General features: G+C 49.6%; 1 protein-coding gene across 7 annotated transcripts in view; it reads right to left on the bottom strand.

Annotated features, from left to right (window-relative positions):
- Positions 1-22,851, bottom strand: part of USP15 (ubiquitin specific peptidase 15) — a 743,655-nt gene that overhangs the window by 460,288 nt on the left and 260,516 nt on the right. For all 7 annotated transcript variants that reach the window (XM_085653348.1, XM_085653347.1, XM_085653352.1 and 4 more), the window contains 2 exons: positions 6,391-6,535; positions 5,534-5,707 (listed from right to left, as the gene is read on the bottom strand). In XM_085653348.1, coding sequence (XP_085509474.1) covers positions 5,534-5,707; positions 6,391-6,535 — 319 coding nt within the window. The remainder of the gene's footprint in view (positions 1-5,533; positions 5,708-6,390; positions 6,536-22,851) is intronic.

The raw sequence follows: 22,851 nt of genomic DNA, 5'->3' as shown, positions 1-22,851 counted from the left end.
ACACTCAGTCTAAGTGCATCAATATTAGTCAAAAAGTGGGGGGCAACTATGCAAAAAGGGGCCTTTCCTACACAAACCAATACAATCAACAAAGAGACGAAAAAGTTACTTACCTTCAGTAACGCTCTTTCTGGGAGAGACTGTCTAACTGCACATTCCTCCCTTTTTAAATATTTCCCAGGCATCAGACTGGATCCAGAAACGTTTTCATAGTACCTCTTTGTGCCGGAAAGTGGCTCCGTGCAGTTCCGCAGTGATGCTGCTCCGCTCCGGAAATAATGTGCAGGTCTATAAAGATGCCGCACATGCACACTGACGTCTCTTGCTTTCAAGACTGTCCGTGCCTCCAGACGTGGGCGCCCAAAGTAAATCAAGAAATCAGTTTGCAGATTCCGAGACGTGGGACCTTATTAAAGGACGAACCCAACAGGGAGGATAGGTTAGGAACCTGCAGCTAGACAAGAGTCTCTACCAGAAAGAGCGTTACCGAAATTAAGTAACTTGTTCTACTGATAGAGACTTCTAACAGCATATTCCTCACCTTTTGAATATGTACCAAAGCAGTACCTAAGGGTGGAGGGCGGTGGATGGACACAAACCATAAAGTCCTGCAGGATCAAGCAAGGAAAGTGCCTTTCTCAGCTGACTTGGCTGTCCAGACAATAGTGTTTTGGGAATGTATGAAGGGACACCCACAAAGCTGCCCGGCAGATGTCTAGGACAGGAATGCTGCATGCTAACACAGTGGTAGCAGCTTTGGCCCTAGTGGAATAGGCATGCCGTCTTTCCAGAGGCGGTGGCTTTGCCACAGCGTAACAAACCTTAATGCAGAGCATGATCCACCATGAGATTACACTTATGCACAGCCTTGCCTTTTTCGCTGTAAACAGCTGATAGTCCATCCAGTGGTCTTTTGTCCGATCAACGTAGAAGATGAGCACTCTCTTAGGGTTCACGTGATGGAGCCTCTCCTCCACCTTAGAAGAGTGATTTAGAGAACAGAATGCCAGCAGAGTGATGGATTGTTTGACGTGGAATGGAGTCACAAGGTTTGAGAGAAAGGATGCCCTAGTACGCAGAACCAGCCTGTCAGGGAAGAAGGTGGTGTATGGAGGAAGAACACAAAGCTTGACACTCACTAACACGCTGTGCTGAAGTGATGGAAACTAGGAACACAGTTTTGATGGTGATAAGCCGTAAAGGACAACAATAGAGCAGCTCAAACGGAGTACACATCGGATACATAAGGACAAGATTGAGGTCCCATTGAGGCATCACTAACAGAACGCAGAAAAAACATGTTGCAGCCCTTTAAAAATTGCTTCACAACAGGTGATTTAAATAAAGACAGCTATCAGGCAACTGTAAGAAAGCCGAGCGGACCTAAAGATAACCATTAACTGTGCCCAGGACAAGGCCTTGCCAGGCTAGAGACAGCACAAATAATAAAACGTCAGACAGTTTGGCCTGGTAAGCAGCGGACCAAACACAAATTTGTTCCAAAGACAGGTGTATAAAGTGTTCATCAAGGGATGCCTGGCTGCCAAGATGACGCCAACCAGCTATAGAGGGAGGTCGAAGGTGTTCAGCTGTCGCCGCTCAATCTCCATGCACTGGATATTGCGAAGGCAGGGGTGCGAACTCGAACTTTCTGTGGTGACAGAAGACCCTCCCAGAGGGGCAGCCTGAACGGAGGGCAGATGCTCAAGCCCACGAGTTCTGGAAACAATTCTCTCTGTGCCCAGTCTGAAGTTACTAGAATGACTTGGGCCCGGTATGTCGGACCTTCTTGAAAGGGAAAGGGAAAGACTGGTATCAGAAGAAAGGCATACAGGAGTCTGGTATTCAATTGAAGTAGAAACTTCAACAAAGAGAGATTGTGACATTGCGCATTCTCAACAGTGTTGAATAGATCAAAACAAGGTTCTGCCCATTTGTGGAAGAAACTTTGCACAACATCCTGGTGTAAATGCCACTCATGCTCTGCTAAGCGCCGATGGCAGAGTTTGTCTGCCCTGGCGTTCGGTGAGCCCACCAGGTGGTTCACCACCACGAAGATACCTTGGTGTTTCACCCATTTCCAGAGACAAAAATGCCACCTGGCACAGGCCGTGAGCCCCACACCGCCATGTTTGCTGCAGTACCACATGGCGGTGGTGTGGCCTGTGAGCACCTGTACCAGCCTCTCCTTGATGGATGGCAGGAATGCTTTCAGTGCCATATAGATGGTCCTCTGCTCCAGAAGACTGATATGGAGCTGGGGCTCCACTGCAGACCAGAAGCCTCTGATCTCCACCTCTCCCAGATGGCCGCCCAACCCAGAGTTGATACATCGGTCATTAGTGTCAGTTCTGGGTGGGGAAGTGAGAGGGGTCAGTCACTAAACAAATTGTGGTCCGGTAGCCAAAAATGCAAATTTTTTGTAGTCTCCTCTAAGATCTGGACGTGGTCGGAGAGGTCCCCTTGATATTGGACCCACTGGGATTTCAGATCCCACTGCAGAGACCACATATTCCAGCTGGCGTGCTCGACCAGCAGGATGCAGTAGCTCATCAGTCTCAGAGTCTAACTTACTGAAATCCAGGACCAAAGCTGGAAGATCGGGATCTTAGCCTGAATGTCCTGTTATCTCTTCACCAGCGATAAGGCATGAAACCAAACCATGCCCAGAATGGCTTCTGTGAAAGAGAGCATCTAAGCAGTCAGGTGTGACTTTGGCACTTTGACACTGAACCTCAAAGATGACAGGAGGTTTGCTGTTGTCTGGAGGAGGTTGACAACTGCCTGGGGCGAGCCCGTCATCAACAGTCAGTAATCGAGGTAGGGAGAGGGCTGGCATCCCTGATGTATGAAGGTGTGCTGCCACCACCACCATACAGTTTTGTGAACACTCGAGGGACGCTGGTGAGACCAAAGGGAACCACAGTGAAGTGATAATGCTCCTCTCCCACCACAAACTGCAGGTAATGAGCTGGTAGGACTGGAATATGGAAATACGCTTCTTGTAGGCCCAACGCCACCTTCCAGTCAGTCTCCTGGGTCAAGGGCAGGCAAGACCTGGGCCAGGGTGATCATTTTGAACTTCTCCTTGCGGAGGAAAAAATAGAGATGGCACAGATTTAGAATAGGGCGAAGACCTCTGACCTTTTTGGGCACCGGAATGTAGCAGGAATAACAACCACATCCTACTTCTGGTACTGGCACCCTCCTGATAGCCTCTTAGGCTAAAGGTGTTTGCATTTCCTGATGCAAAATGGAGAGATGGTCCTCCGTCAGTTACTGGGTAGATGGTGGAAGGTGCGGCAGGGATGAAAAAAGGGTATGGCATAGCCTTTGAGAACGATTTGGAGGACCCACCTGTCCGATACGATCACTTGCCAGCCCAGATAGAATCTGTGGATTCAGCCTCCTAACAGTTGGCTGTGTCTCTGTAAAAGGGGCTTTGAAGATGTGGCTGGTGGGGGAGGGATGTGGACTGACTGCCACACTGACTTTGATTGCGGAGCAGAGGGGTACACGGCCCCTTTCGCTAAACTGTTGGACTCTCTGTTGGGGAGGGATAGGCTGGAGGTAAGGAATGCCACTGCCGAAGCCGCAAATTGAGGTTGGAAGTGTTGCTGGCAAAGCTGGGCGGAAAGGCCCAGAGGAGTAAGGGGTAGCTCTACTCTCTTTAAATCCTTCAAGTGTCGAGTCAACCTTGTCCCTGAATAAGCAAGCCCCATTGAACGGGATGTCCAGTAGGGAGGACTTGACATCGCCCGAGAACTCAGTGGATCATAGCCACAAATGGCGACATTAGTGCCTATGGCCTGCACAAAGGAGTTGGTTGTGTCCAATCGACAGTGAGTCATGAACTTGGCTGCATCACAACTGTCCTGGATGGCCTGCGAGAGAACAAAGCGAAGGTCTTCAGAAACACCAGGGAGGGCCATTTAACAGGAGGTGTTGATTGACCGCAGAGCCAGACTAGCGGAGGCGAGCAAGCATTTTCCCAAAGTCTTCACTCACTTAAGATTCCCTGTCAGGGAGAGTGGTGGGGAAATTGTTGGGGTTGGTCCAGCTAGTGGTAGCTTGCACCACAAGACTCTCTGGAGAAGGGTGCTCAGAGACAAAAGCCGGTCGCCCAAGGCAGGGTGCCTGGCAGTTCGCCAGTTAACTGGAGGGCTGATGCATGGTTTAGCCAAGGCCCTTTAAAGGGAATCCTTTTGAGGTCTCACTGAAGGGGAGGACAGGCTCGGAAGCAGTCCAACCAGACTGCAAAACATCGGTCAGCATGTTTGTTTAGACCTCCATAGAGGGAAGCTTAAGACTGAAGATTTCGGCTGTCCTATGCATGACCATGGAATAGGAGGCAGATTCTTCCGTGGCTGGGCCAGGAGGGGAGAAAAGGGCAAATACTGGAGAGGTGTTTAGCCCACTAGCATTGTGCATGTCCTCATACCAATTGCCATCAACATAGGCCTGAGCAAACTCACCATCATCATCAGGAACGTTGTTGGACTTTGTGGCAAAAAGAGGGTATAAGGAGTGTTACCCACCTGGTGGTAAGGCAAGAGCAGAAACCTTTGTCGGATTCAGTTGGGGTGTCGGTCGAATTTGGACCGGTGTCGAGTCGGAAAGGACAATCGGGGCCACTTCTTTGGGTAGCGAAGTCAGCATTAACGTCGACGTGCCCAGGCCTGGTTTAAGTAAGAGCGCAGGGTGGCATTGGTACTGAAGCTGAGAGCGGATTTGGCACAGAGGGTCAAGCTGATGCAGAGGATGAACCCTCCGGCGATAATCCAGGTGTTAGACCCCCTAGGCTCAATGGGACCTGACGGTATGAGTCGGTAAGGAAGCGAAGAGCCAGGGAATGGCTCAGCCATACTCTTCAATTTGGAACAGTGTGACAGAAGGCCCCGGACACTAAGGTTGTGCCGGAACCAGCTGCGGGATAGGGTCCGAAGTTGCTCAACTTCAGAACCGGGAACGGGACTGCTGGTGCTGTCTACGTGCTTCGTCAGGGAAATATGAATGGCGGGGAGTAGAGCTTTGCTTCAACTTTTATGTTACTTATGCTTAACTAAGAGCTTTGGAGCGTGGTAAAGACCAGCCTCAAGAGATACTCCATCAAATAAGGTAGCTGGAACAAGCTTTTGTTTAGGAGGAATTCATCCTAGGGATTGTACTTGGTGATGTAAAGTTTCACCTCACGTTCCCTGAGGGCCTTCGGGATCATCAACACGCAGTCACAGCATGTTGTGGCTTGACCCCAGACATCACAACCAAACCTGGTGGGGGATCCATCACAGACACCTTTTGTGACAGTCCTTACAGGGCTTAAAACCCTTCATCTTAGGGCATATCATCCTTTGCACACTGTGGAAAACTCATAGAAATAACTGACACAAAGCTGGTGAGGAATCTGCGGCTAGAATTCTCTTTCTGAAATGAAAAGCACTTCTCTGAATCACATTTTACAAGTCATACATAAACAGTTTGCATGAGAGCAGAGTTCACAGATAACAATTACATCATAGGTCTAAAAACTAACCTTGAAAGCTTTAGGTGTTACATAGCTGTATTTTCCTGACCACATTTGTTTGATGTGCTCTGCGTATGATTTAGCTATTTCACCTCGCATTCCTAAAGGATTATCAAAGTTTAGCTCATCCTGGTATTTGTCATTGAGAAAATATTCAGTGAGCGGAGGGGTGTTGCTTAAACACTGAAGAAAGAAACAGATATATTAATGTACAGAGCCATAGTTTCAATCAGTCCATTACTTTCACATACACATGAAAACGGTCAATTCTGTAATTCTCGGATGAAGAAATAACTAAGTCTATCATCCTTAGGGAGGCTCAGCATTGGTTAGCATGTATCTTAGAAACATTCGGCTTACAGTCAAAAGCGATCTATTGCTAATCACCACATTACATCTGTGCAACGGAATGATCATCAAACTGTGCAATCTAATGTAAAGCAGTTGTGCTACAATTACATATAGGCAAGAAGGAAAGCGCCACATCAATAAACTGGTGATGAGTAGACAGACTCCATCCCATGCTCGATCCAACCCTCCCAAATTATTTTCCACTACATTGATTCACTAAAATACTTTTTCACAGGACAAATGGGTTGTGCTGAACCCCCATCTTTGTTCAAGACTGTTTTTAAGAAACCAGAACAAACACAATTTAACCCCCCCAGCCACACCCCCCCCCCCACAAATGTAATTGTAGCAAGCATATATTCTAGGGAAAGATTCAAGGTAACTTCATTCAAAATGTATTAATCAACTGGCTTTGTAAAGCCACAAAACTAGGTGTAAAGCTGGGTGACAATGTAAGAGAACACAGTAATAACAAACAACACATCTGTCAACTGCACCCAGCTCCCAACACTTACCTGAATTGCCGAGTTCATGAAACATGTGTTTCCCAAATTACTGAGCCCACATAGACCAGGCTGCTCATTGTGCCTCCCAGGCTCTAAGTAATCATAATTCTTATAGGAAGGGTATGAAGGGAGGCTGTAGCTGGAATTTTTCACACTGCAGGAACAAGAAGAAGTGCTTACACCATTGTAGGAATATACTTGTGGAATACAGACAGCTATAAGGAAAAACATCTCAATCGATTTAATCAAATCCATTCAAGTAATTTGGAAATGGCAACAGATGATTCTATGACCAGACTGAAGGTGACAATTATGTATCCCTTTCTTTGTTTATTAATTAGCAGCTCCAACAAAACATAAAAGCAGACTCAAATTAATTTCCCAGCAAACACTGGACATTAGATAAATCAAACAACCAAATTCGTAGTGGCCAAGACAAGCAAATGAGCCTTCTGACTTCTATTTATTGCTGCTCAGCAAATAAGTAAACTTTTTTTTTTGGTCATGACTTGCTCTGTTGGCTTTGTTACACTTTGTAATAGTGATAGCCAGGTACTAATGAAAGACAAACACCTCGATTCTCTGGATGACTGAAATAATGTACTGTTCTGTTATACAGTGCTTAATATGAATTTACTTGCTTATGCTCGATAGGCGTACGGCTTTGAGGCTCGTTGGGTAGTCACCAAGATTGTGGAGTGTGCGAGAGTAGCTCCGTTCCTAATAAGTGTGTGATCCTTTCTCTCTCTCTCTCTCCCTCTTTAGGTTTTGGAGGCACAGTGCAAGTCTAGGTCATCTGTGCAGATGGGTCCTTTTTTTGAAGTTTTGCCACTGTGAGGAATAGTCGCAGGCACCTCAGTGGTGCAGCCGCAGGAGAACATACAGGCAAGGGTGGGGGGGATGACACCTCATGGATAGCAGTGTGCCTGATCTATGACCTCTGTAAGCACAGAAACCTTGAGAGTTTTTAGGTCGTGCCTAGGCAGCGCATGCGCGGTCTCTTCGAGGTAGGCTGTATTCAGTTTGTGGACTTAGATCCTGCCCATAGGCTTTCTACTTGCTGGTTGCTTTGTCACTCTTGTATTCTTTCTTACTATTTGTTAATGGCATGCATTTGTCATGTCTTATGTAGTGTTTATCCCTCCCTGAAAGCAGGGAACAAGTACAATTTCACTCCACTAGTTACCATCGCAGTATGTTTTGGAACTACTTTTTTTGTTTTGAGCTCATTGGTATTTTCAGTCGCTAGAGCTCCGACAGCCTGGAAATCTGTGCCCTTTATGTTATCAGTACACGCCGCTCTTTATGTTTCAGTGCACCTTTTATTTGATCAACACAGCGCCTGCTTCATGTCCGCCGCACTGATCCCCCTTCAGGTGTTATGCACGCTGGAGTGCCTAGTTATCCAATTAACCCCTTTGGCTCTAGAGCCTGTTGAATCTAGCTGAATGTAGCCCTCTTCTTTCAGGGGGAGGGTGCATGCTTGGAGTGTGTCACGTAATAGACAGCTGCTTCTTGGTTGCTTGTCTGATCACTCACCCTTGTTTTCTTTACTAGTGAGTGAAATTTTCTGGTGGCTCGGTTGGCGAACTAATGCAATATACCCTCTTGCCCAAATCATTCCACCAGTTTATGCATGTTTTTCTTTGCTTCTTTCTTCGTTTGTTGCTGACATGAAATTTGTTGTCCCGCGCACCAGACAGAGATCATTATATTTAAGATTGGGGAAGGGAATTGCGTTCCGCGGTCCGGGCCCGCTCTATCCCACAATGCAACGGTTCATAATAAAATGCAACATGCCCCGTTGTAGCCCCAATGCAATTTGGCTTCCTGTACTCCAGGAGTCACCACTGCTACCCGAAAATGTGCGTTATTTATCTATGATCCTCTACTTACAGAGCCATTAGTGTTTCCTTTCCAAACACTGTCCCCATGGGAACAAATTACAAGGCCTCATTCTGTCATAAACGAAAGAACAGCACTTTATTTAACTATGTTTTAATTTGATAGTTTGTTACAATTACAGCTCTGGAAGGAGAAACACGTTAGCTTATAGGTATTATGCATATTGTGTTGTGACATTGTGCTTATGCTCCATTACCCAGTTTTGTGTGATATTTTGTGGACCATACTTGATGCTCGGATGCTATGTGTACCACACTGTTACAAATGGAATCAGCCAGACAGTTTTAGAAGAAAAGAAATCACCGTGTAATTGAAGAGAAGGGCCCTCGGATGTGCAGATCATTCACACCGTCACAACCAGGGCACTACTACCATATTTCAAAATCCTTCCCAAGCCAAAAACGGTCTCGACTACAAGCTCAAAGTAAGCCCAAAACAAATAGGTAGCAGCCTAAAACCATCCCAAAGTTGTAACTTTTAATAATACAATCGTAGTCATTAGGGAAATATTTTTGTAGGCTTAAATCTAATTACTATTCAAGACAAATATGTCACGGACTGTCAATCAAATCAAATAACATTTATTTAGCGCACACATCACCCGAAGGTCTCATGGCGCTGGCGGACGGCTTTTAGGTTGTCAGCATAAGAGAGGCAGAGCTAATGGTCAAACATCCATGTTTTTAGATTCTGGCGGAAATGATTATGGTCAGAGATGATACGTAGATGTAAAGGCAGTTTGTTCCACAGAGTGGGGTCAAGAAAAGAAAAAGCCCGACCCCCGTTTCTGACAGTAGGTACTCTGAGTGGAGTGAGGAGGGATTTGTTACCGGATCTTAAGGGCCGGCTTGGCTGGTACCAGCTGAGTTTTTTTTCCAGTAGCCTGGACCCCTACAATACATGTTTTTATGTGTTAGGCATAAGATCTTAAAACATCTCTTCTTCACAGGTAACCAGTTGAGATGTCTAAGACTAGGCGCTGAGGGGGTTCCTGATGGAAGATTCAGCACCAGCCTGGCTGCTGTATTTTGCAGGACCTGAAGTCTAGAAAGGAGGTCTACATTTATTTCAGACAGCAGAGCATTGCCGTAGTCCATGCGGCTGACAATCAGTCCCTGTACCAGTGGTTTCCTGGCTTCTAGCGGGATCCACTTAAACACTTTGCGCAAATTGCGCATAATGCCAAAATAGGAACCAATTATATGGTTGACCTGTTTTTTCATTGATAATTGATTATCAATTTGAATTCCTAAATTCCTCACTGTCTGCTTTGAGGGTGGGCAAGGACCCAGATTTGGGGGCCACCAGTCATCTGACCAATGCTCATGAGCTTTACCAAAAAGTACAATCTCGGTCTTGCTTCCGTTTAATTGTAGGTGGTTGATGTTCATCCATTTATTTATGTGAGACATACAGTTCCTAAAACGTCTCCATAGGGTCGAGACCAAGGGTGATCAGAATCTGAGTGTTATCAGCATATGACACTACGTCAAAGACGTATGATCTGATCACCGTGGCTAGAGGGGTCATATAAAGATTAAATAGCGTAGGGCTCAAAATTGAGCCCTGTGACACTCCCATCTTAACAGGCCTACTACAAGAAACTAAATCGCCAATCTGTACTGCTGTGACTCGATCAATTAGATAACTTTTTAGCCACTTCAGGGTCTTCCCCCTGACACCAATATCCCAGAGCCGTTGTTCTAGAATGCTATGGGATATGGTGTCAAAAGCTGCTGATAGGTCCAGCAGGATGAGAATGGATGACTGCCCTCTATCCAATGCAAGACGGATGTTGTCGGTGACTTCTACCAGCGCCGTTTCAGTGCTCTGTGCGGTCCTGAAACCGGACTGTGAAGGATCGAGTAAGCCATGATTCTCGAGATGGTCTACGAGCTGCCTGTTAACCAGTGACTCGAGTACCTTCCCGAAGTATGGGAGCAGCGAGATTAGCGATAGTTGGCTAAGAGTTTTGGGTCACTGAAAGGCACTGGTCAGAGAGTGTGAGTGGTAGCAGGATGTTTTAATTTTAAATTCCTGCTGCAGCCAGCCTGGTCTCCCAGGAATTGCTACTGCCACCAGCAGAATTAAAAATTAAAGGACCTCCGCACATCCTTACCATGTGGTGACCTCCCCTGCTCCTGAGGGGCCGCCGGGGGGTGTTCCACTCATGCTGAGAGCGGGCGCCGAGTGTCTAAAGGCAGAGGGCACAGCTCTGAACACACAGTGCCACCTCACCGTGACTTCAATCAACAGTAAGAGCAGTTATCAGCAGTGAGTGACTCCACAGACTACAGAATGCAGCTACAGATACCAGTCCGAGGCAGCAGGCTTAATTTCCGCAGCACTGTCAGTGACTCCCTAAGATAACATAGTGATTCTGGTCCTAATGGATATAGATGAACAAGTTACTTACCTTCGGTAACGATATATCTGTAAGAAACATTAGTTAGTTAGATTCCTCACCTTAGAATATCCCCAGGCGTCAGGCTGGATCCGGAAAGTTTTTTTGTCAGCAATACCCTTTGCGCGTCGCTATGCGTCGTCTGTGGCTCCGCGTCCGTCGTCGTGCGCCGGAATGATGTTGTCGGAGTACTTAGACGCCTCCCTCGCGCGCTGACATCAGTTCTTGTACATAGCTTTCCGCGCCAGGAACGCAGAGCCATGCAAGAGACCGACACGGGTGCCAAAAAAGTCTAGGGCCCTGAAAAGGAAAACCTTAACCCTAGATGTAGGTTCGCAGAATGGGGAGGATGGGTGGGTCGGTGAGGAATCTAACTAACTAATGTTTCTTACAGATATATCGTTACCGAAGATAAGTAACTTGTTCATCTGAAAGAAACACGTTAGTTAGATTCCTCACCTTAGAATACATACCCTAGCAATACCAACCCCGGTGGTGGGTCTGCGAACCAAGATCACACCAGAAAGTCCTGGAGAACAGAACGGCCAAAGAAGCCGTCTCTCCGGACTTGGCTGTCCAGGCAATAATGCTTGGCAAACGTGTGCAGCGAGGCCCACGTTGCTGCCTGACAGATGTCCTGCAAGGGAACTCCCAGACCCAGGGCAGTTGTCGCCGCCGTGGCCAGAGTGGAATGGGCCCTCAGCCCTAGAGGAGGTTCCTTGTTAGCCAAGGAATAGCAAGCTTTGATACACAATACGACCCACCGACAGATGGTTCGCTTGTGTACCGCCCTCCCCTTCTTAGCGCCCACATAGCCCACAAAGAGCTGGTCATCCACCCGGAACTGCTTGGTGCGGTCCAAATAAAAGGACAGCGCCCGTTTGGGGTCCAGACGGTGGAGCCTCTCTTCCTCTTTCGAAGGATGCGGAGGCGGAAAGAAGGTGGGCAATGTGACAGACTGCCCAATGTGGAAGGCAGTCACCACCTTAGGAAGAAAGGAAGGACGAGTCCGGAGAACAACTTTGTCCGGATGAACAGAAAGAAAAGGAGGCTTAGAAGATGGAGCCTGGAGCTCACTCACCCTTCTAGCAGAGGTGATGGCAACCAGGAAAGCAGTCTTAAGAGTGAGAAGACGAAGGGGTCAATTATGAAGTGGCTCAAAGGGAGCGCACATCAGATATGTCAATACCAGGTTCAAATCCCACTGAGGCATTATGAAAGGGACAGGAGGAAACATGTGAGTAATGCCCTTGAAGAAGCGAGAAACAACAGGGGATTTGAAAAGACAAGGCTGATCAGGAAGCCGTAAGAAAGCAGAGATAGCTGAAAGATAACCTTTAAGAGTGCCCAGAGCAGAGTCCTGCTGGGCCATGGAAAGAAGAAAGAGGAGAACCTCAGAAAGAGGGGTGGAAAGGAGATCCACAGCCTTTGCTGTGCACCATGCCACAAATTTGTTCCACCTGCAGGCGTATACCGATTTTGTGGAGGGACGCCTGGCTGCCAGAATCACATCGCAGACTTCAGGAGGCAAGTCAAATGGCATCAACTGTCGCCGCTCAATATCCACGCATGGAGGTGGAGGCTGGACAGGTTCGGGTGGAGGACCGTCCCCTGCTGCTGCGACAGAAGGTCCTACCGAAGAGGCAGTAGTATCGGGGGATCGATCGACAGACTGAGTAGCTCGGGATACCAGTACCTTCGTGCCTAATCCAGAGCCACCAAGATGACTTGGGCCCGGTCGCGCCTGATCTTCTTCAGCACTCTGGGCAGAAGTGGTATAGGCGGAAAGGCGTACAACAGACCGCAACTCCACTCGCGACGAAAGGCGCCCCCGAGCGAGTGCTGCCTTGGAAACTCCAACGCGCAGAACTGCTGACATTGCGCGTTCTCTTCGGTGGCGAATAGATCTAACCAAGGCTCTCCCCACTGCCGAAAGAGGCATTGCGCCACGTCCGAGTTGAGACGCCATTCGTGATCCATCATGCACCAGCGGCTGAGTTCGTCTGCTCTGGCGTTCAGAGAGCCCGCCAGATGTTGAACCACCAGGGTGATGCCCTGATGTTCCAGCCATGTCCAGAGGCGCAGAGCCTCCTGACAAAGGGTCCACGACCCCACCCCGCCCTGTTTGTTGCAATACCACATGGCGGAGGTGTTGTCCGTGAACACCTGCACTACACTTCCCCGGACAATGGGAAGGAATGCCTTCAGTGCAAGTTGGATCGCTCTCAGCTCCAAAAGGTTGATATGGAGCCAAGACTCCGCCGGAGACCAGAGTCCTCTGATCTCCGCCTCCCCCATGTGGCCCCCCCCCCCCATCCCAGGAGGGACGCATCCGTCACTACTACGTGCTCCGGTTGGGGTAGGGAGAGGGATCTGCCACTGACCCAATCGCGGTCCGTGAGCCACCACTGCAACTGTCTTGCAGTGCCCTCCGAGATCAAGACATGGTCGGACAGGTTGCCCCGATGCTGGCCCCACTGAAACTTCAGGTCCCACTGCAGAGCCCGCATTCGCCACCTGGCCTGATGCACTAACAGGATGCAGGAGGCCATCAGCCCCAGAAGAAGCTGCAGCACCAACCTGACCGAAACCCGGGATAGAGGCCGAAAGATGGGAAGCAGAGCCTGAATATTCCGGACTCGCTGTTCCGGAGGATAAGCCCGGAACTGCGCCGAGTCCAGAACCACCCCAATAAAGAGGAGCATTTGGGAGGGACTCAGATGCGACTTCGGCACATTGATGGAGAACCCCAACAAATGCAGGAGGTCGGCCGTAGTCTGGAGGTGGGAGACGACTTGCTGGGGCGAGCCCGCCTTCAACAACCAGTTGTCGAGATAGGGGAAGACTGGAACCGCTGATCTGCGCAGATGAGCTGCGACCACCGCCATCACTTTCGTGAACACCCGAGGGGCACTGGTGAGGCCGAAGGGGAGCACGGTAAACTGAAAATGCTCCTGACCCACCGTGAACTGCAGGTAACGCCGGTGGGCCGGCAGGACGGAGATGTGGAAATAAGCGTCCTGCAAGTCCAACGCTACCATCCAGTCTCCAGGGTCTAGGGCAGCCAGAACCTGAGCTAAGGTGAGCATCTTGAACCTCTCCTTCTGGAGGAAGGCGTTGACGCTTCTGAGGTCCGAGATAGGGTGTAGGCCCCCTTTGCCCTTCTTGGGAACCAGAAAGTAGTGGGAATAACAACCACGGCCTACTTCTGGACCAGGAACGCGCTCGACGGCCCCTTTGCCCAAGAGGGCCGCAACTTCCTCCTGTAGAAGATTCAAGTGATCCCCCGACATGTGGTGGCACTGTGGTGGCATGGCTGGAGGGGTCGTCTCGAAGGGGAGGGAGTAGCCCCTTCGGACGATTTGCAGCACCCACCTGTCCGAAGTGATGGAACGCCAGTGGAGCAGCTAATGGCGAACTCTGCCTCCCACTGGCGTGGAATGGGCCTGAAAGCGCGGACTAGGAGGGCTTTGAGGCGGATGCTGCTGGGGTGGATGTGGATGGAACAGCACGTTGTCCCCCTGTACCGCCTCGGCGGAATCCACGTCCGCGACCGCATGGAGGTTGGTTCTGCGGCCTGTGGCTAGGCGGACGTGAGGGGGCGCCCCTTCCTTGGCCACGAAAGGGGCGAAAAGCGGAAGTTTGTGGACGCGGGCCGAGAGACCCAAGGACTTGGCCGTAGCCCCGGAGTCCTTAAAGCGCTCCAGCGCACTGTTCGCTTTGTCGCCAAAGAGGGGACTGCCACCAAAGGGCATGTCCATGAGGGTGCTCTGGACATCCCCGGAAAAAGTTGTGGACCGCAGCCAGGCGTGACGACGAAGCGCCACTGTGGACGACATTGCCCTGCCTAGAGAGTCCGTCGTGCCCAAACCACATCGGATAGCATACCGCGCTGCATCCCGCCCCTCGGCAAGAGCCTGGGCGAGCCACGTCCGGGCCTCCTCTGGACACAGGGGCAGCACGTCCTCCACCGTATCCCACAGAGAGTGGGAGTAACGGTCCAAGAGACAAGCGGTGTTAATAGACCGCAGCCCTAAACTAAGGGAGGAGAACAGCTTTTTACCAAACTGCTCCAGTCTCTCGGATTCCCGATCCGGGGGAGCGGACGGGAAGGAGGTCTGGGAAGTAGAGGCCTGGATAACCAGGCTCTCAGGCGTGGGGTGTTGGGACAGGAAATAGGGGTCGCCCGGTGCAGGGCGGTGGCGCCGGGCCACGTTCCGGTCCACAGGAGGTACTGTGGAGGGCTTGGACCAGGTGCCCTTCAGAACATCCATCAGTGCTTCGCTAAACGGCAGCAGAGGCTCCGAGGAGCTTGCTGACGTTTGGAGCACTTCAGTGAGGAGGTTAGTCCTCACGGCCACAGTAGGGAGCTCTAGCCCAAGGGCTTCGGCCACCTTATACAACGCCACAGAAAAGGTAGCACCTTCCTCCGAAGCCACAGTCGGAGGAGAGATGAAGCCAGTGTCAGGGGAGGTGTCAAGGCCACTGGCATCCCCAGCTCATCTGCCCAGTCCTGTGATAACTGACCCTGGCGGGTCAGAGGATCATCAGACCCCTCCCAGTCACCACCGTCATCCGATTCCTGGTAAACAGGTGGAATGATCGGAGCCGGGCAGAAGATGAAATGGTCACCCATTGGCGTCAGATGCGGCGCCGCACCGGCGTCGGGCCCGGACCGGGACCGGGACTGAACTGGGGAGCGGCGTTGTCTGGAGATGGCGCCGGGGGTGGCACCGGTGTTGATGCCGGCGGAGGAGGGGTCGTGAGGTCGACCGGCACAGACTGAGATCCAGGCCTGGATCCCGCGGGGACCTGCGGCGTCGGGACCGAAGTCGACGACGGCGCCGGGGCTGGAGCCGCTGTCTCGCTAGGCCTCCCAGTCAAGCCTGCGGGGCCCCGAAGGCGTGCCGGCAGGCGTCGACGGCGGAGCCAGGCCCCTCATGGCCGAGAGGAAGGCACTGATCTCCGCTGGAGTCGCGTCAGTCCCAAAGACCGGCGGGTATGGGGACGGACGCGGCTCCTGCGGCTCCGACGGAACCGCTGGGTAGTACCACCCGGACCCTCGACCGAGTCGCGCGACCGGCAAGGGGAGTCCGAAGAGCGATGTCGTCTCTTGGACTTCTTACTATGCTTCGACTTACCCGAAGACTTGGAACCCGACGAGCGGTGATGATGGCTGCGGCTCCGCGGCCGGTCCCTCGACCAGGACCGTGAATGACGCGGAGTCGAGTGCCGGAGCTCGAGAAGTTTGCGGGACCGCTCCCGCCTAGCCTTCGAGGTCAAGGCCCGGCAGTCGAGGCACGACTCCGCATCGTGGTCGGCCCCAAGGCAGTAAAGGCACCGGCGGTGGTGGTCCGTTACCGACATCAGTCGGTGACAGGAGTCACAGGCTTTGAAACCAGGCATCCTACCGGCACCAGTATGGAGTCGACGAGAGTAGACAAGATAGTCCAAAAAGTTTAGTCAAAAAGTGACTAAAAGGGTAAGCTCTTCCCGGATCGGCGCCGTCTGATGTCAGCGCGCGAGTGCGGCGTCTAAGTACTCCGACAACGTCATTCCGGCGCACGACGGCGGACGCGGAGCCGCAGACGACGCCTAGCGACACGCAAAGGGTATTGCTGACGAAAAATCTTTCCGGATCCAGCCTGACGCCTGGGGATATTCTAAGGTGAGGAATCTAACTAACGTGTTTCTTTCAGATATTAATTTTATCAAGAGCAATTTTTGACTCACCAGCGGCACAGAGGTTTAATGTGCCGGCAGTAAAGAAAGTCTATTCTGTATATCACAGAATGCTATCTTATGTGGATAATTTAGTGGGTTACTGCTTTTCTCACAGAGATCCTTTTACTTGCAATTCCTAAATTAGAATCCTAATCTACACAGTGACCTAAAAAATGTCAATGACATCAGCTACAGTAAAGTGCATAGTAGAGGTCATACAGTTATGTTCCCCCCCATATTCCCTCCCAAGCTCTTCCATTATCCTAATTTTGCTACAAGGGGTTAGTCTGGGTAGAAATGCATTCTTATTAGTAAACCAACCCCAACCACTGTGGTACGTTTTGAATCCTGAGTTTGAGCTTCTCCAGACCAAACACTCTTAAAATATACTGCCTACTAGTATGGATGACGTGATTCCTAAATCTTGTAATCCTCATCATTTTATATAACATTTCCTAGAATGAATTACCAACGAATGATTCATTGTGTCTGTCTAATGTGTGTGTGATGTAAAGTGCTCTGACACCCTGCACTAAAATGAGCAGCACTATAAAACAAATTAAATGTTTGTGAGAGTGACTATGAAGAGATGAGGGGCACTGTTGGAGAATTGTAAAAAGGGATTCTCTGAAAAAGGAGGTCATTGGGAAACGAAAAAAGAGTTCCATTGGGCAACACCTGCGCTAATGCCAGCTCTGAAAGAATGAGTCGGTGATGCCTCTCACTGTCCTGTTTGACATTGATAGTTTTGTCCAGTTGGGAAGGTGTTTTACTCGGTCTTAACTGTATGTACATATGGACTTTAATAGTTCATTGCTTATGTTATAACAGAAGTCAAAATATCGCTTACATCCAGTAAGTATTTCGTTTTGTATTTAATAGCGTGTCTTTGCATATCGGCAAAGAGCATTAATAAAGTATTGCCTCCAAAACATGTGCTTATTGTCTAATTGCATTGTTACACAATTGTTTTACAGTACAATGACCTTACAAGGGCGCAACATTAGTGCCCTTCCATTCCACTCCTTGGCAGCAGTTTCAAGATAATAGTTTATTGTTTAAATGATCGGCAAAGCCAATAAGTCACAAGGGCGAGACCTACTGGCTTTACCAATGTTTGTTCTTCCCTGCTAGTGGGTGTGGCAGGTCAGTTACACAGTGGCAGTCTTTGCTGACAGGAGAGTTATCAGCTTTCGTGCCCAGCACCTCTGGGTCTACTCTTTATATCCATTGACTCATTTAGATGAACCTTGGCAAAATGCGGCTTGTTGTCCAAGGACCTGTACTGTTAGGTATTAAATACTGCGCAAGTAAAAAAAAATATAGATATTCTTGATGCCGAGCATGTAGTGACACCATACCATTTAAAGTGGTGGAATTGGGATGCAGCACAGATATGCAGAATTTACCAAAGAGGAGGAGCATGAAACCCTCAGTTGGAAGAGTAGCTTTCACATGGTATTAACACCTCAGTTAAAAAGGTAGTGAATGATGCACTCAGGTTCCATGGGGGAAACTTTGTTTGCAGGCAGCACGTCGGCCAGAATCCCTGTGTGGGACACCTGGGTCACCTGGAAACTCTCAACTCCAGTTGCAAGAGATACCCATTCCCAGCCAGGCGAAGGCCAAGAGGAACAGTTACTAACCAGGGCAGACGGATGCCTTTGAGAGGTTGAAAGAGGTGTCTATGTCAAAGACACAAACACAGTGAATTTGACATCTGACTTATGAAATGGTTATTTGGCTGGCTCTTACATCCTTCTATTCCCTCTCTATTGGGAGAAGCTCCCTCATGCAATGCTATTGGGAGGGTTCCTGAGCCCGGATGACTGATTTGACTCAAAAGACATTTGCATCCGCTAGCAGGATCTAAGCATCTGGATACATTGGATCAGTAAGACATCTACTCTCCCAAACCTTACGAATGGACCGTGTCGTAAAAGGTGGCCCAATATGTCCCTGGCAGACAGGGGAAACCACTGAGTATGGAGGTCGAGGTTGGTTCCAGGGTACAGCTTCCTTAACCCTTCCTGTAGGGCAAGCTTGCCCTTAAACATGAGATACCTTAGCAGATGGCTAACCTCCAGGCCAGGGTTGTGAGAGACTCTCAGAAAGAGATCAATAAGTCCTGGTGCTTCTACCTGGATAAGCTGTACACCTTTATCAGGGTGGGCACAGTCTATCAATATTTTCTAAGGTAATTTCAACGGTATCATCTCAATGAGGAAAAGACCCCGGGTCATCAAAGTGGGTCCAAAGAACAGCGGCTTCATCACACTGGAAGCGAGTCAAAAAGTCCAGAATCGTTTCTCTGTGGAGCCTTACCTGAAAGAGCTAGGGAAATCAGTGCTAAATTTGCCTTGCGGTTTAAGACTCAGGCTTCAATCAAGAGGATATTGAGACCAAACGTTTACAAGCCGGTCAAGGCAGGGGCACTTGACTGGCTGATCCCTGTTCAATGCCCTCCGAAGAAGCAATGGCAGTATCAGAGCTGCTTTGGAGGGTTTTGCTCATCAAGAGACAGAGAATGAGGTTTTGGGTCCAGAGGAGCACTTATCAGCATGGACAACGCACTCAGAAGATACTCAAATAAGGATTATCCCCAGCTAAAAATCAGATAAGGCAGGCACAGTTCACAAGGAAGGGGTTTGAGTTGGAAGAGGTCACTTGGATTTATCAGACGGTGGTAGAATTTCAGATAGAGGTTTATAATTCCATATGACAGCCACGGAAATATCATCAGCTTTCCTTTTCGGATGTGAAAAGTGTCTTCATAGACTGCGGTGGCCTTGCAGGAAAAAAGGGCCATGATATTTTCTTCTCTTAAGATGGAACTCACCTTAGGGAGGAATTTGGGGTTGGTGAGAAGGACAACCTTATCCTCTATAAATCTCTATGTCTTAAGCTCACTGACACGTCTGAGTGAAGTGATAGCAACCAGAAATGCCAACTTCCGAGTGAGGAACTGAAGGGGGTAGGAGTGGAGGTGCTCAGAGGGCGGGACCCATGAGTCTTGTGAGTACAATGTTAAGATTCCATGCCAGGGCCGGTGGGACCCGAGGAGGAATGATCCTCTTGAGACCCTATATGAAAGATTTAATTACCAGAATCCTGAAGAGAGCTATGCGCTGTCTATTCTGAAGGGAGGCAGCTATGGCGGCCATGTGTAGTCGTATGGAGGTAAAGGCTAGACCAGAAACCTGCTAGTGGAGTAAGTAGCAGAGAATGTCATGCACTGTGTCTTTAAACAGATCAATATCTTTTGATTGACAGTAGTACACAAATGTCTTCCACTTGGCTGCATAGCAGGCCCGTGTAGTAGGTCTGCACGCTTCCTTGACAATGCTCATGCATTCAGGTGGAAGATTAAGGTTCCCAAATTTTATTACCTCAGGAGCCAAATCATAAGTGTGAAAAAATGGGGTTCTGTGGCAGTATCCCAGCACCTTTTGATTGGCTTTTGATGCAACTTCGACTGTAGAGCACTGGGTCCCTACTGTCCAGGTTTCCAGTAACAGTGTTCTTTCCCTAAAACATGTCCAAAATTGGTACTTCTGTCCTCCTGTAAGTCCCTAGTAAGTTGTACCCTGGGTACCTAGGGCCTGGAGGCTGAAGAGGGTCCCCTATCACCCACTCATTAGGACCAGGCCACTGCCCCTGCAGCTGGTATGACCTTGTGAGGTGAACAAATGACCAAGTCCAACATGGCACACTGCCTGTGTGCCATACCAGCTAGCACTGCCAAAGACATAGGTAAGTCACTCCATAGCAGGCCTTACCAGCCAGAGATTACATGGGCTAGGAACTTGACAACTCGAGTTCCACAGCACCAGGATGTCTTCACTGAACCAAGGAGTGTTTAGTACCAAACAGCGCCTTGTAATAAATCAACACTGATGCCAGTGTGAGATTTATTAAAATATGTATTCACAGGGCACCTCAGAGGTGCCCTTTGAATACCTACCAACCCTGGTGTGGTCTCTGACCGACTGTAGGCAGCTAGCAACCACCAGCCATGTTTCTGGCCCCCTGGGTAGAGAGCCCCTGCTCTCTGGGACCAGAGACAATGCACATCCTTGACAGAGGTGTCATGTTTCCTCTCCCAGGATGGACCAGTGCTCAAAGAGGAAAGCTTCAAAGGTCTGCCCCCTTTGTAATGAGACTCCAAGCTTCTGCTGCTAACAGCAGATGGCAGCCCCTGGTTTACACCCCCACTTTGGGTGGAAACATCGTCAGGAAAATTCATAAAGGTAGGAGGTGTGCCCACCTCTGTCAACTCCACCCCTAAGGTGGGGGGAAGCGAGGTGACGCATAACTTTCAGTCTCCGCCATCCTAAAGATGGATGGATCCCTCCAATCAGGGCCAGGTCTATGCCCCCTACCTAGGAGGATGGCATAATAGAGGGTGTAGCCCCCCAGGTAAGGTGCCCATTGGCCCAACCTGCTACTCCCCTAAAACGCCTCCTACATTTAGCATTTATGGGGCTCCCACAGACCTGACCCTCAGATCTGCAACGACCTAAGAAGCAACAAGACAACCCTGAAGGACAGATGGAAGACGACTGCTTTGGCCCCAGCCCTACTGGCCTGTCTACAGCTTCTGCGAACCTGCAACCAGTCTAGCGGCCAGCAACCTCTGAAAACTCTGGTAGGACTGCTGCATCTGACAAAGACTCAAATCTCCTGCAGACAGTGGACCTGTTCAAGAAGAAACAAACTCCAAGAACTGCCACAGGAAGGACCACCACTGGTCGACGCGACTCCCTGCTGCAAAAGAACTCCAAGAACTGCTGCAGTTGAGGACTGACACTGGTGTCAATGCGACTCGCTGCTACCAAAGATCTCCCAAAGAGCGCCGTGGTAGAGGACCACCACTTGTGTCGACACGACTCTACCCTGCCCAAAAAAAGCCCTGCAACTGGACAACCTACACAACCTCGATGGATCCTCCTAGCCTATCGACCCGGGTTACCCACAGCTCCGTGCCTGAGAGCCTGTACCCTCCTGCTCGTGGCTCTGCCGGTCCCCTCTTACACTGCCTGTGATCTCTCCAAGATGATTCTACAACAGTGGACCCCATCCGATCTACAGCCACCGACCACCTGCGATGGTAACTGTGTTGGCCGCCGGCTGAAACTTATCCCGCACATTGCCCCCGCCGACCGCGAGGGTAAAAATCATTGCCGGTATCAACCGCCTCAGCAAAGACACTGAAATATGCACCTTACGGGTGCCCCAGTCCCCCACAACGGACCCTGCACTTAGTGTGGGTCTGTCCATCCAAAGACTGGAACTGTAAGTTGAATACTTGCTTGATGCATCCCTCACTTGATTTCCTCCACAGGATTATCTTCAACGGTTTGAATGTTGCACTGTCGACTTTTGAACGTGAAAAGTGTCTCTAATTGAAATGTACTTACTTTGGCTAGAAGGGCTTGGTCTTGCAAAAAAAATTACAAAGTATACTTTTTCTAAAAATTGGTCTGGATCTCCTTCTTGAGTCGTGTGTCAATTATTGATCATGTGGGAGCAAAACATTTCTTACACTCCTCTGCGTTAGGCCAAAGGCTGCTTGCCCACGCTCCCACTAATAAAGCACTTTGAGTTTTACATTGAGCCCTGTACACTTTTGGGGAACCCCTGGATTCTGTGCACGGTAATAGCCCCTAGTGGTAATATCACATATAGAGCTAGCTTCCTACAGTGAGGTTGAGAGACCTGGAGTCTGGATGCCTGATTTCCCCATGTTTCGAAGTGAAAAGGACCGGCCTGTTGGGGAGCTTATTGTGCAGCACCAGAGAGAGTTCAAGCAGAGTTGTGAACCAGGGCTTGAGGGCCTACGAGGTGGCCACCAGAATGAAAGTGAGGGACATCTGCCAAAGCCTCCAAACTATGAACGGAAGGAGGGTGAGCAGCTGAATAGCGTAGACAAATATCCTTGACCAGTTCATCCATAGTGCATCGTTGCTAGACAGTAGGTGTGGGAACCTGGAAGCAAAGATTGGGCATTTGGCGCTTTCTGCTGTTGCGAACAGGTCTATTTCTGGGAAGCCCCATCTCTGGAAGTAGTGGAGGAGGACGTGCGAGTGGACTTCCCGTTTGAGGACTTGTTTTTGCATCCTGCTTAGGAGGTCGGCACAGTCATTGCCCATCCCCTGGAGGTACTCAGCTAGTATGTGGATTTTGTATCAGAGAGCCCACTGCCAAATGCTCTGGGATGCCATCTTGTTTCGGAAGATAATACATGGCTGTCATATTGTCCGTCCAGACAAAAACAAACATGCCTATCAGGTGAGGCCGGAAAGCATTCAACGCTAGGTAGGCAGCTAGGAGTTCCAGGTACTCGATACAGAGGCCCTGGCCTTGATTGGTTAATCAATCAGGATTTATAAAGCGCACCTAATCACCTGACAGGGTATCCAGGTGCTTGCAGGTCT

The sequence above is a fragment of the Triturus cristatus genome, chromosome 4_1, assembly GCF_964204655.1.
Source record: "Triturus cristatus chromosome 4_1, aTriCri1.1, whole genome shotgun sequence".
Lineage (NCBI taxonomy): Eukaryota > Metazoa > Chordata > Amphibia > Caudata > Salamandridae > Triturus > Triturus cristatus.
The sequence above is the reverse complement of the archived record's forward strand: the minus strand, read 5'-3'. Positions and strand labels throughout refer to the sequence as shown.